The 23,506-nt window shown below is 37.3% G+C and overlaps 2 protein-coding genes across 2 annotated transcripts; one reads left to right on the top strand and one right to left on the bottom strand.

The window, feature by feature from the left end:
- Positions 1 to 961: 961 nt before the first annotated feature.
- On the top strand, positions 962 to 19,850 carry LOC103972272 (peptidyl-prolyl cis-trans isomerase PASTICCINO1). Its single transcript, XM_009386558.3, has 20 exons — positions 962 to 1,517; positions 2,662 to 2,746; positions 3,909 to 3,978; positions 5,271 to 5,368; positions 6,922 to 7,044; positions 7,400 to 7,432; positions 8,861 to 8,919; positions 10,905 to 10,986; positions 11,359 to 11,517; positions 11,886 to 11,943; positions 14,261 to 14,409; positions 15,438 to 15,535; positions 15,612 to 15,681; positions 16,431 to 16,490; positions 16,944 to 17,000; positions 17,717 to 17,785; positions 17,892 to 17,969; positions 18,983 to 19,084; positions 19,177 to 19,248; positions 19,324 to 19,850. The coding sequence occupies exons 1-20, from the start codon at positions 1,441 to 1,443 to the stop codon at positions 19,618 to 19,620; spliced, it is 1,896 nt and encodes a 631-aa protein (XP_009384833.2). The 5' UTR covers positions 962 to 1,440; the 3' UTR covers positions 19,621 to 19,850.
- On the bottom strand, positions 19,819 to 21,502 carry LOC103972271 (uncharacterized). The gene is made up of 3 exons (XM_009386557.3): positions 21,043 to 21,502; positions 20,597 to 20,947; positions 19,819 to 20,477 (listed from the first exon to the last, which is right to left on the bottom strand). The coding sequence occupies exons 1-3, from the start codon at positions 21,331 to 21,333 to the stop codon at positions 19,986 to 19,988; spliced, it is 1,134 nt and encodes a 377-aa protein (XP_009384832.2). The 5' UTR covers positions 21,334 to 21,502; the 3' UTR covers positions 19,819 to 19,985.
- Positions 21,503 to 23,506: the final 2,004 nt, after the last annotated feature.

The following is a 23,506-nucleotide window of genomic DNA, read 5'->3' as shown; positions in this document are numbered from 1 at the left end:
GTGTAAGCATGTCAAATGCTTTCAACATGTCTGCTTTCTTTTTCCTTGTTGACCAAGAACTCTTGTTGCTTCGACCCTCGTCTTGTCTTCGACCCTCTCTATTTAAGCCAATCCCTCTCTCACACATTGCCCTTCGAGAGGTATCAATCACATCCTCCTCAGAACAAAGACAGTCTCTCCCTCTTCTCTTTTCTTCTCTCTCACAATGGAAGGCCTCATTCCCTTCGTGTATAGGTTCGTACTCCACTATGCAAGTGGCGGCGAGCAAAGCCCTGTGAAGAGCTCATGGCTCGATGACCAGCCACCCTCATCTGCTTATATGAGATTACCAGGTGACTCTGGGAGATTTGGGCGCTCGGAGATCGACTTCTTCTCTTCTTCTTCTTCTTCTTCTTCTTCTTATGCCGCATCTGCACCAGCTTCAGCTGCATCGCAGCAATCCCTTATTCGGCGATCCGCCTCGCGCCGAGTTGCTTAAAGGCTTTCATGGTGCAATTGTGAGGCCAAGCAACGCATGTCGACGGAGAGACTTAAGGTTATAAGCTGCTACAAGTGTGTCATCTTTCTCTTTCTCTCTCTCTCTCTCTCTCTCTCTCTCTCTATATATATATATATATATATATATCCTGTGTTGGCTGCCACCATTAAATTAATGGGCAGAGTTAAATTGCTTAGAATGGGGATTTGTGAATCTAGATTGAACCGTCCGTATATAAACGATATTACAACGATCACATTAACATAAGTCTTTTAATAGAGGAGAAGACTATATAATATTATGGTCACTGAAAGTTGACATAGTTTTCCTTGCATAACAGCGATTGACATCCAAACCATCAAATCGACGGGCCGGTTCGATTTTTAATCCTTCTCTGATTCACGGTTCAGATGAACCGCGTCGAGATCGCCACCAGAAGGAAACATCTCTCACCCTCTCCTCCCATTTGCTCTCCGATCTCTCTTACGGTTAGGGTTGTTTATAGGTAAGAGGGACAAGAAACCACCGGTGGCCGGCCTGCACCGTCTTCTCGGCGCCCGCAGCAGCAGCAGCGGCGATCTTCGGCGGCGAGGCACGGTGGGGGTTCGGTGTCGGTTCACCGTGCGATCCAACCGGTCTATATTTAACTGGGCCGCTTCGGTTCGTTTGCCACTGTCTCTCCACCCGCTCGCCTTGTGTGTCGTGCTCGTGCGTGTTCCTTGGGTAGACGGAGGTCCCAACCTGTACAGGCCGACTTCGGTTTGACTCTGGACCAGGACCCGGAGGGTGCCTCCGCCCGCATGTGGTCCAGCCTCGGTACAGGATTGAAGAACGCGGAAGCAAGCGTCGCGATCTCCGCCGTCCCCGCAACTCCCTTACCTCTTGAAGGCCCCTTGCGATCTTGATTCTTTTGGGCGTTCGATTCGAGGAGGAGAAAGATCCGTACGGAGGAAAGCGAGGAGATGGCTGAGAACGATTTACCAGATCAAAATTTCGCACCCACGAAGAAGAAAAAGTCCGACGATGAATCCGAGAAGAGGTTGCCCCTCTAATTCTTGCTCCTCTTTGTTTTATTTGTTATTTTTGCTCTTCTGGCTTCATTTCCAAATTCGCAATTTTTCGTACTAGGAAATCTCTTCCTCTCTTCCTTGCATTACCTTTGAAGCCCTCTAGAAATTTTCCTGTGTGCTTCATGGTTTTGCTCTTGTGGAAGTTAGAATTAATGAGAATCGGTCTAAGATAACATAACCAACTTGATCTCTGGCAGCAGACAAGTTCCACAGTTGTGAATCGTTGGATTCTCGCAAGTACAAAGTGTTTCTTGAGTAGTACCAGAAAAAAAGACAACACTTTTTGCTGATTATTTACTGTAGAAATTTGAAAAAAGTTTGGTATGTTAATTAGAGCTCTCTGGCGTATGTTTGTCCTCTTGTCGATCTTTTGGAAGGATGATGTTTAGCATCTTTCCATTGTTAGAGTTCATATTTGCAATCGTAAATGAATTTGCCAACCGGAAAGTGGCAATATGTAACATTTACGGATACGAATTTTGGTTCTTACATATTGGCGAACCTGGCTTTTCTTGATTGTTTACTGAGCTCAAATGTGTTGAGCATCTGATTCATAGAATGGCATGCTCTTTATGCTTCTTTATGCATTGTGTTAAATTCAATCTGACTGTTGAATCAAATTGTGAATCAGGTGATTGAATTTTAGTGCAGGAATGATTTTTTTCCGCTCAGGTCATACCTTTTCACATGTTGGGCTTTTCCAGCTAGACTGAACGCAAGAGAGTGTTTTGTGTGTGAGTTCACACATTTAGCCTGTAGGAAAGAAAGGAAAATTTTTTGATAAAGTTTTGATGCCAAGTTTTGCTGGATTTTTATCTTAACATTTAATTCATGCTGCTTGTGATATGTCATACATTTGTTATTTGCGAAATTGTGAACGCACCTATCTCTTAATCATATTATTCTTGTGCCACCAAGTCTATCATCTCCTCAAAAACTGTGATCCAACGGAAGGACAATCTTTTCCATTTGTTATTTCATTTTTCTAAGACATAATAATTACATGTTCATTTAAAATTATTAGGCCTCTCGTGTTAAGTAGCATCATTTGGTCGTTTGGAGCCTGTTCATTTAGCTCTTGAATTGACCAATCTGGTACCTTCTGCTTACTAGGAGAAAAAAAATTACTCCTGGAAGTTTGATGAAAGCAATTATCAGATCAGGAGAGGGCCAAGAGAAGCCTGTCGAGGGAGATCAGGTACTATAATTCTTTGTCCACCGCTTCTTATAGGTTTATACTTCATATCTTTATATAAAAGGTCGGTTTATACTTAATTTTTCTGGGTGTGAGCTTTAAATACTGTTGTTCTCATTTATTTTAAGAGTTCTTCTATTGTATTGGATAGTTGTTGCTAAATAGTATGGGATCTCCGAATTGGATGAATTTTGCTTGTACATTTCTTTTGTTTTCCATTCTTTAAATGCTTTATCTCATGGAAAATCGACTTACAGTTAAATTGAACCTATATTTTCTCTTTAAGTTTAGGTATGATCTAATGTAATATGGTTTACCCACTCATTGGATTATCTGACATTTAAATGATTATCAATGAATCGAAAGCAAGGAAGAACTTATAATTGACAATCACATATTTGCTTGGATCTAGATTATCACATATCTAGGCTTTAACAGGTTTCATTTGACCAGTTGGTCTTAATCATGGTGCTGGTTTTGTTTAACTTCTGGGTCCCTTACGCTTTCCAAGTTAGGCGAATTTGTCGAGTCTGTAAGGAAAGGATTTTGAATAAATTGTACCATCGAGCTACCATTGTCCAAGATCTGGATCTGGCCTGATGTATCAACTGAACCAGCATGCAGCTTAAGAAAAGATAAGTGCAGTTTTACCTTTCAAAACTATTTTCACTGAAATTTTCTTCATCAGCTTAAGGTAATAAATCATATTATCTAGTATGACATCCATCTACCTGAGATCTGAACTGAAGTGCATGCATCAGCTGATATATTTTTTTGGTGCATTATGACTGTGCTTGCTGAATTATAGCTTTCCTAGTCGACCTCGGAATTTGATTCATTATTATGGACAATCATGGACCTATTACGTATTTCAAAAAGAAGCTTTGCAGGTTGAATCAGATTTTACATTTTTACTGTTTTCTTGAATTTATTTTGTATATATCTATAAGATGTCCAGTGGAGACTATGTTTTTCTGTGCATAATGCATTAAACTCTCTCGTCCATCTTGATTATTCTTTCTGTCATTGCTTGGAACCTGTTCCACATTCCGCATCAGTGTAACATTATCTATAGCTTTATTGCTGTTTCAATTGTTCAACATGCCACTTTTGACAATTGCAATACACTCTTCTTAGGCTTTAAAGAATTGTAATTGCGTTGCAGGTTATATTCCATTGCACCACTCGGACCCTAGATGGTATTGTTGTCGATTCAACAAGATTAGAACATGGAGGTGAATATTTATTTATGGATCTACCTTTAGGTGTTTTTTTAAGAAGTCTCATGCTTCATCATCTATATTACTTCCAGTCTCTTGACATTTTCACATTTTCACTGTTTCTATGATTTTGTTACTTATCAAATGAACTATTTGGATTATATATAAGTATGTGCAGCTCTTACGCTTGGGGGTGCTGTTCAGTTGCATGTTCACCTACATGAATGTAGGAGTGTTTACTTCTTGTTTTGGTTGCTGCACTTAAAGATTCCTGATTTGTGGCATGGGAGCGCATGCCTTTTTTTTTCTTCGCATAGTGTAATTCGCTGCCATGCTGGTTGCCCTCTGCCAATTGTCGCATGCCAAACATTGGCTTGTCATATGTTGGCACCTCTAGCATGAGTTGACATAGCATGTGCTGATACCTTTTTGCATGATACATTTTGAGTTGTATCTGCATGTGAATAATCAAGCATAGGAGTACTTGGCTGCATGTCAGCTCCCATCGGTTGAAGCCCATGTGAGATGAGATTGGTATGCTAGATCTTCCAGGGAAGTTGAGGGCCTAGAAAGATCAACTACTATTCTGGTCATTATCTTTGGGTTTGGACTAGTTACTCAAGTGTGAGTCCTTGATGGAAAAGTTGGTTGTTGATGATCTTCGTTTTCAATTGTTAATTTTAAATATATTATTAGAAGCAATTTACATAAATGAATACAGCAAAGCTATTTCACATGCATAAAGAAGTTTTAAGGATATGCCTTGCTAGAATCTGGACGAGGTTGTTGTTCGTTCTTGCTTGGAAAGCCTTTTGGCTTTTTTAGCATTATATTTATCCTGTGGGTTAGTTTATGTGTCAAACTACCGTGTGATGAACCACCTGGTTATCTCATTACGGGCCTTTATTTGTGTACATATTTGGTTTGAGATTCAGCCATTTTTGTTGGACAGTAACTCAAGGCAATTTAATCTAACAAATGTGTTTCATCCAAAAAGCTCAAATGAAAGGAATTAAATAGTTTGATCCAAAAGGAGTGTCATCTATATATAAAAAATTCTAGTTTTTATAGGCCCATCCAGAAGAAAACAATATATGAAAAATGTGAATGTCCGCTGCGCTTCAATGTGCCACCAGCAGCTGTTCGTAAATCTAAATGTGACACTTGTTTATAGGTGTGACTTTACTGAATATTTTTCTCTTTCCATGAAAAGTTGCTAATTACATTTGACTACATTTAAAGATTCTTCATTGTGCCTAAGCAAAAGCTTTTTTTTATAATTTATGATTGATTGTTTGACATGATAGGCAAGGGAAATCCTATAAGAAATGTTTTGGGGAAGAGCAAGACGATACTGGGGTTTCTTGAAGGCATTCCTACCATGACAAAGGGTGAAGTAGCCGTGGTATCTCCTTTAAGTTGTCTATGATACTTTTTATCAAGTTGAGGCTATTTGCTCTTTCTGTCGATCCCTAGTGAAGTCATATTTCTAAAGTAATTATTATCACATATTGTTCTGGTAATTTCCTTTTTTTGTTGTTCATTTTGGTAATTCTTGGTAATACATTTTATCTTGCTGGTTTTCTAGTTGAAATTTTAAGCAGATGACTGTGACATCTGTTATTTAGGCAAAAGGTTCATTTGTACAGTTATTTACCAAAAGATGTTTTTTGTATTATATTGTCTTTAAAGTTTAACCACTTATCTAAAGCAATTATACTTGCTACTGTTGTGCTTGAATTTTGCTGGTCATATTAGACTCTGTTAAGGGAAATATCACTAGTCAAATCAAGATCCATCAAATCCCGTATTATTTCTATAGTCTTTTTTGGGCCTAACTATTTTGATTCATTCACTACAAATCAGAATTATAACACATTGCCTAACAAGTGCTTTCCTGGTTCTTCATTGGAGATGAACCACCTTAAATAATTTTCTCATTTGAACCTCAGTGGTGCTAATGTTTTGCATATGTTGACATTTTTTTATCCATTTTTTTTAATGAACTTGTACATACTTTCCAGCTTGTTTTGTTGTCATTTTTTTATTATGGTCTCCTATGCCTAATATTTAGATCTATCAAGTATGATAGATATTAAACTTGTAATGGTCACATTTCTAGTTTAATAATACAATTAAGATTTAAAACTTTTGCTTTTGAATTTTCTTGTTGTCTGTCTAATTTAAAGTTCAGTTTCTCCCTATGTTGCTTAAGTTGCACTTTCTATATTTGATCTTAGTCATGGTCCAAGTTATTATAAACATCCTATATGGAGTTCTTCAACGTGCTCTGCATTGTTGTCTGTGTTTCTGCTTGGTATCCCTACCTACCACTTTGAAGGTGTTGTCCAAGTGATCTGCATATGGTTCTCACTCAGAGTTCTGTTGGAAAATGAAACCTTGGTGTGTTTCATGTTTAACGTTCCTTTTTGAGGCAAGCATTTCACATAAGGCTTATATAGCCTATTAATTGATTATTTCTTTTGGTTTTTATGTTTAATTTGTTTTTTTTTTTTTTTCTAGAGAGCATGCCTACTGTCAAGTTCTGACCCGGATATGTACTTCTTGCCAGAGATAGTGTATTACTTGGATCTGGAAGATTTCTGTATTTTTATGTAGATTTTTTAAAAAATTTGGTGATGATAATTCTTTGACTATTTGTCAATTTGCAATTGATTTACTTTGTTTTATGGAACCACATTTGATGTATCTAGGACATGTACTTTGAAATAGGATACTTCATATTTTTGGGTGTGAATGAACTTCAACAATAATTTTGCATTACATGTGGATCCTTGGTATATCTGCAAACACATTTTAACATTACCATAAGTGATGTTTCATTAGATGGCAATGCTTTTTAGAGGGAAGCACACCTTTTGTCTTTTTAGAGTTACCTATACTATTGCTTCATCATGGTTGTCTTTCTATTTTTACTTTAATGGCCTTTGTTTGCAGTTCAAAATGAAACCTGAGATACACTATGCTGAGGAGGACTGTCCAGTTACAGTTTCAGATGACTTCCCAAAGAATGATGAACTCCACTTTGAAATTGAGATGCTGGATTTTCATAAAGTTAAAGTAAGAATATGAATTACATGTCGGATATATTAGCATCTTTACTTTATGATATCTTTGTGAAACATTTCTTGCAGTGCTACAATCATGATTAGCATTGCCTCTTTCTTTTTTTATTCTCACAAAATCATTATGTGTTATTATTTCTTTGCTTCTGTTTTGATTCTAAACATATTTTTATGCTAAAAAAAATTTTATGCACAAAATTCAACCTATCTGTTCCACATACAAAGTGTTATTGTGAAGTAGCACAACAATTTTGTTTGCAGTTCATTGACATCCAGTAGGAAGTAATTTACCTATGTTGGTTTAAGTGAAAATATTTCCCTTTCTAATGTCATCTTGCTCTCTATACCAGGTTGTCGGTGAAGATTTGGGAGTCGTGAAGAAGGTATACAGACTTATGTTTAGTACTGTTTTCAATATGCCAAGTTTTCAGAACTTGCAGAAGTAGTCATTTTGATGATATATCTCATTGGATATCTTCTTGGAAGAAATTAGTATATGTTCTGCATGCTCAAGAATAGGTGTTTGCTTTTTGTGATTCACTGCGGATACTAGGCTGCTTTTTGAGACTGTTTTGCTCTTGTTTTTTTTTTTTTTCTGAAATTGCATGAGAACCTGACATGTTTGGAAATGTTACCAACTCTTTTATGGATGACATCATTTCTTCTGTTTGATTTTTTTTAATTCTTGTAAGACAAAATTTGCACTTAATAGGACTATTAGTGTCTTCTTTCTTAAAATCTTTATACAAGGATATTCTGAAAGAAATTTTCATTGTAAGATAACAAGAAATCAGGGTATCTAGCCTTGAACCATGTTACTGAGAAGATCAACTTCTAGTCATGGGTATGTCTTTGACCTAGCAGTCTTATGGACCTTTCACTTATTAAGTAGATATATGTAGTTAAATATAAAGTCTTCTTTCATTGCACGGAGACATTAATACAATCCATTCATGTTCTGTTTTGTTAGTCTAAAAACTTTCTGTGGCTTTGCTAATTTAAAATTAATATGTGATATAACTAAACGCCATATGCAGAGAAGAACAGTGGGATAGAGGGGTTTAACTCTCAGTATTTGTAAAACAGTGTTGTGCTTTCATATGAAATAATTGGCTGTGTAGCCCATCTGCATGGGCTGCTTTCCCATTAAATTTAGGAATTGATTTTACCATTTTCTCAACATTGCATTAGTTCTATAATAATTTGTCATATATCTGAAGATCATGCTGCAGATAATAACCTATAAGATACTGCAGACAGTGTAGTGAAGAAATCAAGTGTAAATTGGTAAATCATATTTGTTTTAGTGCATGCAGAGAAACATACGTGAAATAAAATATATGATTAAAAAGGATGAACATGTATTCATGGAATGCTTATTTCTGATGTTCCCGGGTCCATAGTTATCTTGGAGGTAGTCTTTCTTCTCACAGATACAATACTTTTAAAGTGAGTCTAGCTTCTGAGAACATTATCTATGCTTCATGAGGTTTGGGTATGAAAATCCAGATCATTCCATCTCTAGCATCTTAAGCTAACAACATTAATATGTAATGTTAATGCTTCATATACATATGTATGTACATTTAAATTGTTTTCTGCAATCATGAATTGCCTTTGGATGATTAACAAATTTTTTGCAAATAAAGTCAATTCTTTCATCATGTTTCAAATGTAAATATAAGGAAAATAGTTAGTTTTTTGTTATTTGGGTTAATAATCATTATCCTTATAGCTGAAGCCCTATAATCATCACAGCAATGTGTTTGTGTATTAGCCTCACTTCACATCTCATCTCCTTATATTTTCAGATAATTAGTGAAGGACAAGGATGGGAATGTCCAAGAGAACCTTATGAAGTGGAAGCGCGGTATATATATACATATATCCTCTTCTTGGTGCAATGACTAATTCAACAATGTGTTTGTTTACATTTACAGGCTGGATTTTTTTTAATATACTTTGATCCCTTCCTTTTTTTGTTATGTTTCCAGTCTAATCACAAGAACACAAGGCAATTGAATGATTTGAAATAGAACATCCAACTGAATTGAAAAAGCTAAATCTTCTCCTGTATGTACGTAATTTGACATCTAGAATTGGCCCTAAGCTTGAACTGATTAAGGTTGCTTTAGGTCATTGATGGGAAGTGCATTACTTATTTGATCAGCCATGAAAACAGCTGAGCCATTTAGCTGGAAGTTAAGGAGCTTCTTTGTTGATGTGGTGCTAAATTTTGGTTTAGCTGAGATGCCACTTGGAAGAAGTGGATCTTTTAACACGGTTTGATCGGCCAATGTTGTAATGCCGCATGGTTAAGTGTCGTATGTATGTAAATATTATATTACATGCTATACCACATGAGGTTTCAGCATTTTAAGAAGTTCATGATTGTTGCCAGTGATTTAAAAAGCGTTAGGCGTCAAAATACGTCAAGGTCCCAAAGCGCTTGCTCGAGCGAAGCAAGATGCTTTGAAATATTAAAATATAAAAATATATAATATAATTTTAAAAAATAATTATTTAAATAAAAATATAACATTAAATTAAAATATATTGTTAATAGTATATTACTTAAGTTAGAGGGGGAGAAAAAAAAATTCTCTAAAATATTAAAAAAATAAAAAGCATATAATATAATTAAAAATATAATTATTTAAATTTAAAATATGATATTAAATTAAAAATATATTGTTAACAATATATTACTTAAAGTTAGAGGGGGGAGAAAAAAAATGTTAACAATAACAGAGAGAGATAGCAGCAGCGGTGAAGGATTAGTTTAAGATAGTTGCGGCAGCGCTGCAAATGACAACAGCGACAACAGCGGAAGCTGTGGACAACAGCAGCGAGGGAAGCTACAGACAGTAGCAGTGACAGCGGCGAAAGCTACGGACAACAACAGTGGCAATGGCGGAAGTTGTGGGCAGCAGCGGCGGTAGCAACGGAAGCTCCAGAGGGCATCCGTCGGTGGTGGAGGAACCTGCAGTCCTCTCCCTCGACAGTGGAAGGAAGCTACGAGGGTTGTCGGACTCATCCGTCGATAATAGAGGAAGGCTCGGTCCGTTGTGTCTGTGGCGAAGGCAGCGGTAGGAAGCGTTGTCGGCGGAGGCAGAAGCAGCACTAGGGTTGCTCGGGGTCGCGCGAGCATGAAGCGTGGTTTTGAGGTAAGAAACTATGAACCGAACCAGCCTTAAACTGGTTCGGTTCGCCTAATAGAATCGAGCGCCCAGGCGGCACCTCATTGAAGCGTGTCGCCTGGTGCACACACAAGGTGCTCGGGCCTTGCCTCGCCTTGTTCGAGCACTTTGGCAAGCGCCCGAGCAGCTATTTAAATCACTGATTGTCGCATTAATGGATTGGCGTCTTTAAGAAGCAATCTTAGGTAGGCTGGAGACTGTATTTCTGGTATTTGTCATGTGATGCATGGTAATGTAGTTTCAGTAATGTTAGGTGTTATCATAGAGTTCTTATAAAACCAGATTTTAATCTTTTTGTCATGGTTGGGCTGCTTAAACTTGGCAACTACTTTTTGTGCATATTTTGATTATTGTAGTTCATTATTTATGATAAGTTATATAGAAAAAATCATTTTATGATCTTCATATACTCTTCATTCTGTAGAATGACATGCTTGCATGTACGAGTACAAAACTTATCATTTCTTTTTGGTAAATTTTTAGTGAATGTCTATATTTATTGCTGCAGATTCATTTTCAAGTATAATGTGTTTGTATAATAGTTTTCTGTTTGCTTTAGTTTGTTTTTTCCAGCTATGACTTATCTGACTCTAGATACTCTAGTTTCACACACCTGTCACATATTATCAATTGATGCCTGCTCTGGTAATTTCAGGATTAATGCTAAGACAATCGATGGAAAATTGGTTGTGTCACATTCAGAGGATCCATATTCCTTTACCTTTGGTAGATCTGAGGTTGGTGAAATCTCTTTCTAGTTTTTGGAATATCTGTTACCTTCATTTTTGTAGTGTTACTATGATACTGTGATTTGAAACGTTTATACAGCTGATTGGCAGGTGCTGGAATCATATTAGACATGGCCATGTTGAATGTGATTCTCACTGGAATTTGCAGTTATTATAATTTTGGAGAATTTTTCTTAAGCTAATTTGCATAGTTTGCTATTAACTTGCCTTTTTAACTGGTTTACACTTCTCAACTTTTAGGTTTAAATAAGCGGATAAATTTTCTGATTAATGAGTTGATGCTAAGGTTGTGCTTTGTTGTGTAACATCTTGATTTGCCTTTCATTTGGATGACATTATGTTGAACTTTTTTGCTTGTAGTTACCAAAAGGGCTTGAGATGGGTATTGGGACAATGGCACGAGGAGAAAAGGCAGCAATTTTTTTGAGCAAAACCTACATGACAAAATCTTCTCTCATGCCTATGATTGAGGATCATGAAGAAATCCAGTTTGAAGTTGAACTAATCCATTTTATACAGGTTTATTTTGTACCTTTTACACTGAGAACACTCTTTTTTTCCCCAAAATGTTGCATTGTTTTTATGGTCAGTCATGTTATAGTGGTTGTACAATAATTCATTTTCCTGGATAGGCTAGATTGTCGAAATAGCATACAGTATGTTATACAAAACAAGAGTCAAGACACCAATTATATGACTACCAAACTTCTCATACAGACTGATTCTTTTATTCCTTCACTTTCTTTTACTGTTAGGCATGTGAAATTGTAAGCCTACATGGCTTTTACTAATCTTTGCTGCTTTGACAATATCTCTGATGAGTGATCTTTTATGTCTTCTTATTACCAATTTTCTTTTGGGTCTAATATTTGGTCATCAGCTAACAGGTAAGGGACATGCTTGGTGATGGCCGTCTTATAAAGCGCCGGATTGTTGATGGACGAGGTTGTAACTTGTCAAGATAATTATTACATTTCTATCAAAATATCAGATTTTCAAATAATCTTTTTTTGTATTTTTGTCTTTTCACATATCAGGCAGTAAGAAATTCTATGATTCTATAAATTCCTAGTGAGTTATTCTTCTATTGATCTGGCTATTGAAGTATATGCATGCACATAACCATAGTACACTGGTTATTAGTGGGACACCCAGTGGACCTGGTGGAAACATGTGCATATTGATAGTATATAATAGATCACAATCATGGAAACTTGTTTTACTGAACTTTGAGACGTTTTATGTTGCAACATTAATGATGCTAATCTAGACCATGTATGGAAATTAGAGGAGTCTCTTCTTTATGTTGTCGATCTTATTTCTCAAATTCATCATTTTAGTGATCTTATTGATACTATGCTTGGTTCAATGATATGTTGCATGGAGAAAACTTGTTCATGTCAGTATTAGTGTTTGTTTTTGTTTTTATGAATCACTTTGTTTCCCTTTCACATCATTGCTCAAGACACATCAAACCAGGTAACATTGAATTTGTCTATCGATTACATTGTAACTTTACAAAACCATGATCTTTAGATGGGATCTGTATATGTCGGCAAATTATATTAAATGGATACAGCACCAACTCTAATTGATGTTATTGCCGAATCTCTTATAGCTCAAACAAAAATCATGGTGATTTTTTTGCATAGATTCTGCAAATGGTGGACAACATGGACAATTGATGGTCAAAATGGAATAAGTCTGGTGGCAAGTTTGGAAATGTCATATTTTCTTCTGGATGACATGCTAGCAGCATAAGCCTCTCATAGATGATGATGTGAATTTATTCCTGGTCTCTTCCATTAACACGTAGTACCAATTATTATTTTACTAATGTAAATGTAGCTTAACTACATTGCAATATTTCATAATTATGAAAATAATTTTTCTAAATCCGTATAAAAATGGATATACACTTTTTCAGTTCATTCTTATATTGCTGTTCATCAAATAATAATATGGCGTTTAGAGTTTAAAAGCTTAGTCTTTTCCAAAGAGTTCGTTGCTGCTTCTCCTTTGCCTTTGCTAGTTGTGTAACCATCAAAAGAGAGTTTTATTTTCTAAGCTATGGTGAAATTTGTTTCACCTTTTGTTTCATGATTAATTGTAGATATTCAACATATCACTTCTTTTATAACTTGCTTGTCATAACTGCAAAGGTAGTCGGATCTGCAACACTTGAATTAATATTCATACGCTATGTAACCATGTTTAGTTATTGGTGTGACTTCTTAGATCTGAGTTCAATCACATTTAGGTTTTGGATGGTTGTAATCAAGGTTCTTAATCTCGTACCGTACTGATGTACTGAGCTTTGCTCGGTACAGTATGGTACGACATACTGACCGATACGTCTAAAATAGGCATAAAACCCTCTGAAAATATATGAAAAATAGAAAAAAGTTATGATAGGGTTTTTAAGTTAGAAATAAATATACATTTAGTATAGTTTTAGCAAAAGTAATGTAAATTAGGTAAGAATAGTACCACATATCTTTTACGAGCTTTGAGAAGTAGCCTTGTGCAAGGTTCGCAATTTCGGTTTGATCCGGATCATCCTTCCGTTAATATTGAATTATCTATAGACAAATTATTTGAATTGTTAGATTATTTTGTATACAACTTAAACTTTAAGATTCAAATGAATTAAGTAATTACATGTGTAGATATACTTGATTCTATTACCAAAACGAACAACCGGCCTTCACGAGTGGTGGATCGGGGCCTCGATCCTATATATCTGTATATCAATATGATATGTTTGTCGGACCAAATCCTGAAATTGATCCCACGATTTAGTATATTGATACACCGTATGTCATTGGTGCGTCAATATGGTGATGGTCGTAGGTTGATTGTCATGAATCACATGTGTTTGAGACGACACCCGAGGCATGTATTGGTGCATCAATACTGTGTATGGCAAGTTTGATGTGCTCCAATTAAACTGTAGCATAATATACATGTGATTTATATGAACGCTGCCAGTTATATAGGTGACAAGTTATTCTTATATGTTACCTTATGTACTTATGATGTCATTCTGCTATTATCAGTCATTTTTGAATGAGTAATCTGTTACTGAGTAATGACATATGAATTAGTTATCGTTTGACATAAACTATGCTTCGACTCTTATTCCTTGGTTAATTTGAGAATATTCATGTATAAATCTTAGCTTCAGATGCCATTACTGATAGATCTCTTTGTTTCAGATTCTTGTGTAATATATGACTTATGAATCTTTGGAAATGAATAGGTGAATTTCCAATGGACTGTCCTCTTCATGACAGCTTGTTGAGGGTGCACTACAAGGGAATTCTTCTTAATGAAGAAAAGACTGTGTTTTATGATACTAGAGTTGATAACTATGGCCAGCCTTTGGAGTTCAGATCTGGAGAAGGGCTTGTAAGCACTGTACCTTTTAACCTCTGGCATGAATTGCTGAGGCATCACTTCAAGACGTGGACATTGGAGATTAACTAGATTGTACCATCCTTTTCTCTTAAGTGTTTTATCTGAATAAACTGTTAAACTATTGAACTATTAAATGCTCACATTTAAATGTATGTAATTACTCTAGTAAGATTTCTGAGCATGCAAAGAACACTGAAATTGGTTTTACCTTAATCGGAAATAGTTAAGTTTTTTGAAAAGGTCCAGATAAACCAAACACCTACGTAGTGAGTGCAGGTACATAGGGAAGATCTACAGTTCAAGCCTTTCATACATATTTCTTCATGTGCTTGTATCTGTGTGGTCATTATTTAATCACACCCCCAAGATCCATAAAAAAGGTGACCTGTGGATTACTCTTAGCTAAATAAGGTACTTCAGATTCCATCATAACTTGCTAAATCTTTATATGTGGACATTGGAGATTAATTAGACTGTAGTATCCTTTTCTCTTTAAGTGTTTTATCTGAATAAACTGTTAAACTATTGAACTATTAAATGCTCACACTTAAATGTAGGTAATTCCTCTAGTAAGATTTCTGATCATGTAAAGAACACTGAAATTGGTTTTACCTTAATTGGAAATGGTTAAGTTTTTTGAAAAGGTCCAGATAAACCAAACACCTACGTAGTGAGTGCAGGTACATAGGGAAGATCTTCAGTTCAAGCCTTTCATACATATTTCTTCATGTGCTTGTATCCGTGTGGTCATTATTTAATCACACCCCCAAGATTCCATAAAAAAGGTGACCTGTGGATTACACTTAGCTAAATAAGGTACTTCATATTCCATCATAACTTGCTAAATCTTTATACGTTGGTAATGATGTAAGTAAAAATTTGTTAGTTATAGTGTCAATGTGAGATCTCTTTGCTTTTGATAAGCTTCAACAGTGGTGCTGTTTCCAACTCCTTATTTGGATATTAAACTGCTATATTGATTTAATATTTCTTTTTCTAAATTTTCCAACATGCTTCAGGTGCCTGAGGGACTTGAAATGTGTGTTCGACTAATGCTTCCTGGAGAGATATCCCTTGTTACCTGCCCTCCAGATTATGCATATGACAAATTTACAAGGTTAACTTTTCTAAATTGAGTCACTATGTTTTTAGAAACTTAGTTACTGAAATTTATATGATCATTTCATGACCAGACCTGCCACTGTTCCTGAAGGAGCTCATGTTCAGTGGGAAATCGAGTTGCTTGACTTTGAAATGCCCAAGGTACCTCTTGAAAGTTCAAAAAATTTTGATTCTTTTATCTGATTTTATAGATGCACTAGAGTACTCACAAAGATCACTTCTTCGGCATGCAACTCACTCTGCTTTATCCTTCAATGAAGGTGGATATATAACATCTTTCATGATAATGTTGATAGATTACACGAATGACATCTCAAGTTTAAGTTACCAATAATATTGCATTTCAGTTCATGATCCATTTGTGTACGGTTTTCTTCTCATTTGTCTTTGATACAACACTATTCGAGTATTGCAGCCTCTCGCTCAAGATTTTGAACACTTCATGAAGATACTGCCATTGACATCAGAAAATCTTTGGGTTTTTATGTGAGCATAATTCCAGGAAACCTGTATGAGGAGGCCTTGGCATGTATCTCATTTATTGTTAAAATTCACAATTATATGGAATAGGTCTTAACATACTAGGATATACTCTTAAACCTCGTTATTAATAGTCAACCATAGGTTGGTTTGAACTAGTGGTGCAAAAAGAGGTGGAGGAAGACCTAAGAGTATTATTAGTAATGATAATAAAGGTTTTGATAGCTCTTAGTTTCATCAGTGATATTGGTCTCAACAAAGCTCAGTAAGATTTCTGATCATGCACAGAACACTGAAATTGGTTTCATCAGTGATATTGGTCTCAACAAAGCTCTCATTCAGTCTGTTTTTTTTTTTTTTTTCATTTTTTTGAATCACGTCACTGACCTTTAATACATATATGGCATCAGGATTGGACTGGATTGTCTTTTCAAGAGATTATGGATGATGCGGAGCACATAAAAAACACAGTATGTATTTTGACTATTCGATCTTCCTCCCTTGAAGTTGTAGTTTACATGCTTTTGTCAAGTATTTTATGGATCCTTTTATTCAAATCCATTCAACTATAGAAGTATTCCATTCTAGCAATTATAGAACATTAATTGGTTTTAAAATGTTCGAAGTATATTATATGCATGCTTCACTTGAATTAAGTTGGTATTCTATATCTCATTAATATGTTTATTCTGGCAGCCAAATAGACGCCAGGCCCTTTTAACCTTTTGTAATAACAGGCTAAAAATGCCACTTTTAGGCTCTTCATTTGTTATCTTTATATTGGTGCTCTGTTACCTTTTACAAAGGAAGTATTAGAGGCCAGCTTTTGACTGTATAGAGTTCCTCAATCTTTACACAAGAATGATGGTTACTACTGTACCTAAAAAATGGTGATTGCTGATTGTTTTCTTTTTTGCTTCCAGGGAAACAGGCTATTTAAAGAAGGAAAGTATGAACTTGCTAAAGCGAAGTATGAGAAGGTATGATCCCCTTGGTATTGTTTAGTATTTAATGTACTTCAAAGTTATCCATCTTATAATTGAAATTTATTTGATTGTGTTGCTGCATATTTTGATAAACTATGATGTCTTGGGTATTGGTGAACTTTGAATGACTTGCTTCATTTGTATATAAAGTGTAGTCCTCAAAAGGTCATGTTGTACCTTCTTTCCTGGCTGTTCTCTTTTGATCACTCTATTTACATGCATTTGTATTACTGTGTTTTTGGTTTGTTTACTGAAAATCATCCATACTCTGGCTCTGTGCATTCTCAAGCTAACAAACAAAAGGTGTGCTTTTCATTTTTCTGGATTGTTTATTTTCACTTTACATGATACCGTGATCTTTGATGGATATGTTTCTTTTAGTTTATTGTTCTCTCTTTAATTTTGTTAAAATCACAAAATGCTGCTTCTAGAGATCCTGTTGTTCATCAAGAAAATTTGGTAATGGTATGTGTTTTGTACTGATAACATGAAAAATATGCTCCATGTCAACTATCTCATCCTTGGAAGTATTGATATCATCTTATTAAAAGAGGGTTTTACTCATGTATAGTTCACTTGATAGCATATTGTTAGTGCTACAAAATTCCTGGTAAAAGAAAAACATATCTATTCTAGTTTATATGTGGTCTAGTGACCTAGTCTTTATTAATCATGTCATGGGAAAACTTATTTCTTTTTATTATTTTCAGGTGCTTCGGGAATATAATCATGTAAATCCACAAGATGATGATGAAGGAAAAATCTTTTTGAATTCAAGAGTGAGACAATTCTGTACTCTAGTCAGGCAATATCTATCAGCCAAATGTTACTGTCTTGGAAATCTGTGGTATAATTTTATAGTTCTCCCTTTGATGATGCTTGCAGAATTCATTGCATTTGAATGTTGCAGCCTGTTACCAGAAAATGGGTGAATTTAGAAAATCAATTGAGACATGCAATAAGGTAAATTATTATATTTTTTTAGTTCTGGCAACAAAATTCATGCGTACAAATACCCACAGGATTTTTCAGAGTAATGGAGTTTGATATTCAGAGTCTCTGTTGTAGAATTTACAGGAAATTCATGATCATCTTAGACTTGCTATGATTAAAGAATGAAATATTTATCATTTTTAACAATCTGACTAGTCTTTAACTGGTGTAAAGAAGAGTTGAGACACTGACTGCCTTATGCTGAGTGGTAGATTCAAGGACTCATGTAATGCGTTGTTTCAATTTTTGAGTGACAATCAGTTGAAACCAGTCCAGAAATCAATATTAGTGAAACTTGACTTAATATTTAAGTTTCAATGCTAACCAAACACGAGCCTGTTTGATTTACTTGATAACTTCCATTTAACCTAAATGCTGAATATTAATTTTCAGCCTAGATGTATTAAACTTGATTTACTGTTCACTAAATTAAGCATAATCAATCCTGGTTTCAAATCTGGCCAAAGACAAGCCAACTTCCATGGGAATGATGACAGCAAAATTTAGTCAAGCCCAAGCAGTTCAAGCTCGAGATTCGTTCAAAGTGTTTGACAAGTGGAATAGTGGGAGAAAGGTTTTATTTCCTTAGCATCTGCTATTTGGAGTATTGGTTGCAGCCTCTGAATGAAATCTAACATTTATGCCGGTGTATGATTAGTCACATATTTAGTTGGATTATACGAATTTCAACCTTATACGGCAAATTCTTAAGGGGGTAGCTTAGGCACAACTCAATTGAGAAACTAGGGAAGTTAACTGGGCTTATTTTAAATCATACTTGGATCTTGTGTCAGTCAGTGTATTGCTTTTAGTCAGTAGATTGTTTTGCTGTCTGTCCTAGTTGGAGCACTAATATCAGGTTGTGCATAAACTATCTGTTGTATATTGCTTCTTGTGCAACTTGTGTGTTTTGATTGAGGTTCACGCTAGCATGGCATAATTTATGATGAATTTGAGCTGCTGTTTGTCCATTCCAATTGCAGGTATTAGATGCTAGTCCTGTACATGTTAAAGCGTTGTATCGGCGTGGCATGGCTTACATGTTAGTTGGAGATTCTGATGAAGCGAAGAAAGATTTTGAAATGGTGCAGTCATGCCCCTTCCTGCTCTGTGTCTTCCCTTCATTTGATATCTTAAGAACAAAAACCAATATCTGCTCATGTAATGAACCTTCCAGATGATCAACATTGATAAATCTTCAGAACCTGATGCTACTGCGGCCCTTCTAAAGCTGAAGCAAAAGGAACAGGTATTTGGCTGGTGGTACATGTGTTCATATTTATATAAACATTGATCAACTGATTAGTGCATTTGGTTGAATCAGGAGGCAGATAAGAAGGCAAAGAAGCAATTCAAAGGGCTCTTTGACAGGAAGCCCGGAGAAATTGCTGAAGTTGGAGGTGATGTGAAAGACGACAAGATTCCAGATAAAGCAGAGAATGAAATTGAGAATTCAGGCTCAGAAAAGGATATCAGTAAGACCGATCTCGATGGGGGTGTGACTGACAGTGAACATGAACCTGAACCTGAACCTGAACGGATAGGATTTCTTGGTCGCTTATGGCCTTCTGGTAGAAGAATCATCGCGGCTCTTGGACTTAATAGGTGCTCGATACTGTGAAGAGATGTTCCTTTCGAAGTTGTAATCTATCATAGCACTGATCCCACAGCAAACAGTGTGGTTTAATAGCTTATGTTGATTAATCCACCGTACTTTTGCTGCATCAATACGTGAGTGTAGAGTATTAATGTCGTTTGTATGTTCTTTAGCTATCTCGACGTGTAATGTCTTGACATCTTCCGGTTTGACCTTTTGACATTGGCTGAATTATGATTCATTTGCATCTTAAATTAATTAGCACACTAAAAACTGTATACGTTGGTGCAGTATGTACTGACAGTGATCGAATTGTTCATCTACGGCCACCTACGACAGTCTGATCCTAGCAACGGCAGGTTGGCCCCTGAAGCGTGTGCGAGCACACTTCATGGCCGTCGCCCCGCCAGCTTCAGGTCCGCCGGTGGCAAGAAGCAGTCCTTGGAGAGCCCCCGTATGTTGAAGTCCACCTCCTCCACGGTCCATGTCTCCTCCATCCGCGTCCGTGTGTGACTCTCGCTAGCCTCGCCCAACTGGAACGAGGACACGGTGGTTCGCCCGGTGTGGGCGATGTTGACGCCGTCGATGGGGCGGTAGTCCTCCATGAGCGACTCCATGGTGGTCTCCCAGTACACGTTCTCCTGGGCGGACTTGATCCGGAGGAGGTGGGAGTCCTCGAGCTGGACGAGGAGGCCCGTCCGCTGGCTGAAGTACCCCCACAAGCTGTGCCGTATGATTTGCACGCCGCTGCTGCTTCGGGCTCGTAAGGTGGCCGCCTCCGCGTCCAGCCTTAGCACGAAGCAGTCCTCCCTGTTGATCGTCTTCTCCCCGAGGCACACCGAGTTGGCGAACAAGTTGGCCGCGCATCTCGGATCAAGACCCTGTGACAGACGATGAAGAAGGTGTTGGTTAGACTTTTCCGGTTTTATGTGAATCTTAGCTGCGCCATGGCAGCCAAGGACAGAAGAACATAAGGAAGAGAGAGCGTGCGGTGGCGAACCTGAAGAGATCGGCGAAGAGGTCGAGGTAGGCCACGGGAGGCGTGAGACTGGTGCCATGGGGTTTGCCTCCACGCCACCTTGCCGTCGCTCCCGGCGCTGATCTTGCACCCGGACACCATCAACTCCAGGCACCACAGGTCTGGTTTCTTCTGCCACAGCACGAACCCGCCCGTCTCCACTGCGCCGCCACACTTCTTGACCCTCTTTCCGCGCCCGTTCCCCTTGGGGAACTCCGACGCCATCATCCGGACCTTCCCCATGGCGTGCATGCTGTTTATCGCGTTCAACGCTCGCTCCCCTCCCGACGCCGCGATGTATTGCTGCAGGATATATTTAGCCATGGAGACTTCCTGCCATCCACGCAAAAGGAGAACCGCGTAAGACACCACATCAAGACGAGCACTGTACCTGTCCATGTCGAGAAGCACCGAGATCGGGGTCTCACAATCGGGGCCTCCTTCATGCCGCGGACGAGGGTGGATTTATGTGACCGGACTGGGAACGGGACGAGCGGGGCGCCGAGGATACCAAGCAGGAGCTGGAGCTCGGCCTCCCGGCCAACGGGCCACGGCGCCGACGGGTCGGCGTGCGGCCGCATCCACGCCTTCACGTTGATGCAGAGCGTCTTGCTGCTCTTGGAGCTGTCGCCGGAAAGGAACATCTCCTCCGGGAGGGGCACTTCGAGGACGGTGTCCAGTCCATCTTCTCGGTCCAGGTTCGGGCACAGCTTCCTCATGGAGGTGCCTTTGCTCTCTCGTTTTCTCTCCACACGATGGTGCGGGCAATGATATAAGAATGCAACGAGGCAATGCAATATTGCCTCTTCGAGTCGTGGCCGCACGCTCTCTTCTTCCCTCTCGTCTCAAACCTCAACGCTCCATCTAAACAAATGATTGGAGTCTTGTGTTGGTGTACGTGTGCTGCTGATAGCCTCAGAAACAATCCGCTGCCGTAGTTGTTGGGTGAGTACATACATAGCCGACCATGCTTAGTTAGGTGAGTACATAGCAGATGCATGCATATGTATGGAATTGATTTGAATTTAGCTAACCTAATCGGTTCAACATCAATTAATTTGATTCGATTAATAATTTATAATTTTAAATAATTTTAAATATATATAGATAAGGATGAATTAGATATTAGTAGACTCTATACACGAGTTGTCTATCGGAATAATACTCTTATCGACCTATTAGTAATAAGTAGATCTACGTCTGAAAAATTAGTAATGTATCTGGAGAAATTGATACAAGAGGTCATGGATACACTTCTTGATAATAAGATCCGCAAACAACCAATGAGACCATAAAAAGGTAATTGAAGGTGAAAAATATATAATTAGCTCCCATCTTCATCCAAATAACTCAGTATTAATTATAATATACCGGGTAGAGATTTGTGCGGATATCTTCTTACTTTTTTTCTTTTAGACTAATAAAAATATCTTTGTGTAATACAAGTAGAGGAATAATGGAGTATCACTTATGCAGAAAAGAAAAGGGGAACACATACTCCGCAAGATCGAATTGTTAGATAAAAAAATTTCAAAGTTGGAGTAACAAAAGTTGGAGATTCCTATCAAAAATCTCTTTAATCTTTGCAACTCATCTTATGAGGTATCATTCTATTATGTTGATGCCAGTAATGTCAGTGATAGGAGAAGGAGATGGTGTAGAGCATCATCTTGGTGGTGAGAGACATGACCTTATGGATGAAACATGTACAGTAATTTGAGTTAAACTTCTTTTAGGAAAGATAATCCATGGTCATGAAGGAATCATTATTGGTGGTGTGGGTACAAGATTTACTTACATAGATGCTTACCCATTCTTGATGCTTAGATGTTTCAAACAATGAGAAGAATGGTTTGCCAACCCCATTCTTGATGGAGGCATAGGATCTTTTGAATGATCATACAAAATCTCAATATGATTTTCTTATGATATTTTAATCCTTTTTCTAGCATCAATCTATTATCGTAAAATTTGAGGCCAATTTTAATTTTTTTTAGAGCATGTCGAAAGTTTGGTAACGAGAGATCATGAGATTTGATAGAAACCCTACATGACGCATTTCATCAATCACTTCCTCAATTATAGCATCATCTTGGTGAGAGATTGGACCCGATGGATGAAACGAAGAAAGAGTACATACATAATTTGAGTTATATTTCTTATTAGGAAAGATAATTCCATGGTCGAATCATTATTGGTGGTGTGGGGATAAGATTTACCCCATTCTTGATGGTAGATATTTAAACATGGAGAGGAATGGTAGATATAATGTTTAATTAATATCAAAATAATAATATAATAAAATCACGAGGAGAATGTCATGATATATAAAGAATGTCTTTTTCTGTTCATTTCCTTTTATGTCCACGTTGTTTGGCTTTTTTTTTTTTGCTTTAGACAATTTTTTAGAAAAGGTTTTTTATTTTGAGAAATTATCGGTTAACATTCATTTTTTCAAAAAATTTCTTAGAGCACTCCTTTTTTTTTTTTTAAAGATGATATTGCCCTCCTAGTCTCCACCCTATTTGCCATCGTCTCTATCTTACACTATCGCCTTTTGCCCTCGCTTCTTGTCCCCTCTTTTTCTATCGTCATCACCATCCTTGCCCACGCGACTTTTGCTCTTGTCATTCTCACCTATGGCCCCCTCCATAAAGATTGATGACTCCGATAACCCCCTCCACCAAGGTGATGACTAGAATGTCAAACGACCTTTGTTGTTCCCTCCACGGGACGAAGACAATGGCCAAGACGCACAAGTCCATCGTCCCCGCCCCACTATCCTCACCATCCTTGTTATCACCTCAATGGTCTCCTCGTCCACTATCTCCATCATCCCTACCCGATTCGATGAGATGAAAGTTACGAAGATAATATCATCTTTTAAGAAAA

Source organism: Musa acuminata, chromosome BXJ3-11 (genome assembly GCF_036884655.1).
Source record: "Musa acuminata AAA Group cultivar baxijiao chromosome BXJ3-11, Cavendish_Baxijiao_AAA, whole genome shotgun sequence".
In the NCBI taxonomy this organism is placed as follows: domain Eukaryota; kingdom Viridiplantae; phylum Streptophyta; class Magnoliopsida; order Zingiberales; family Musaceae; genus Musa; species Musa acuminata.
Note: the sequence above shows the minus strand (reverse complement) of the source record. Positions and strands in the feature narration are given on the sequence as shown.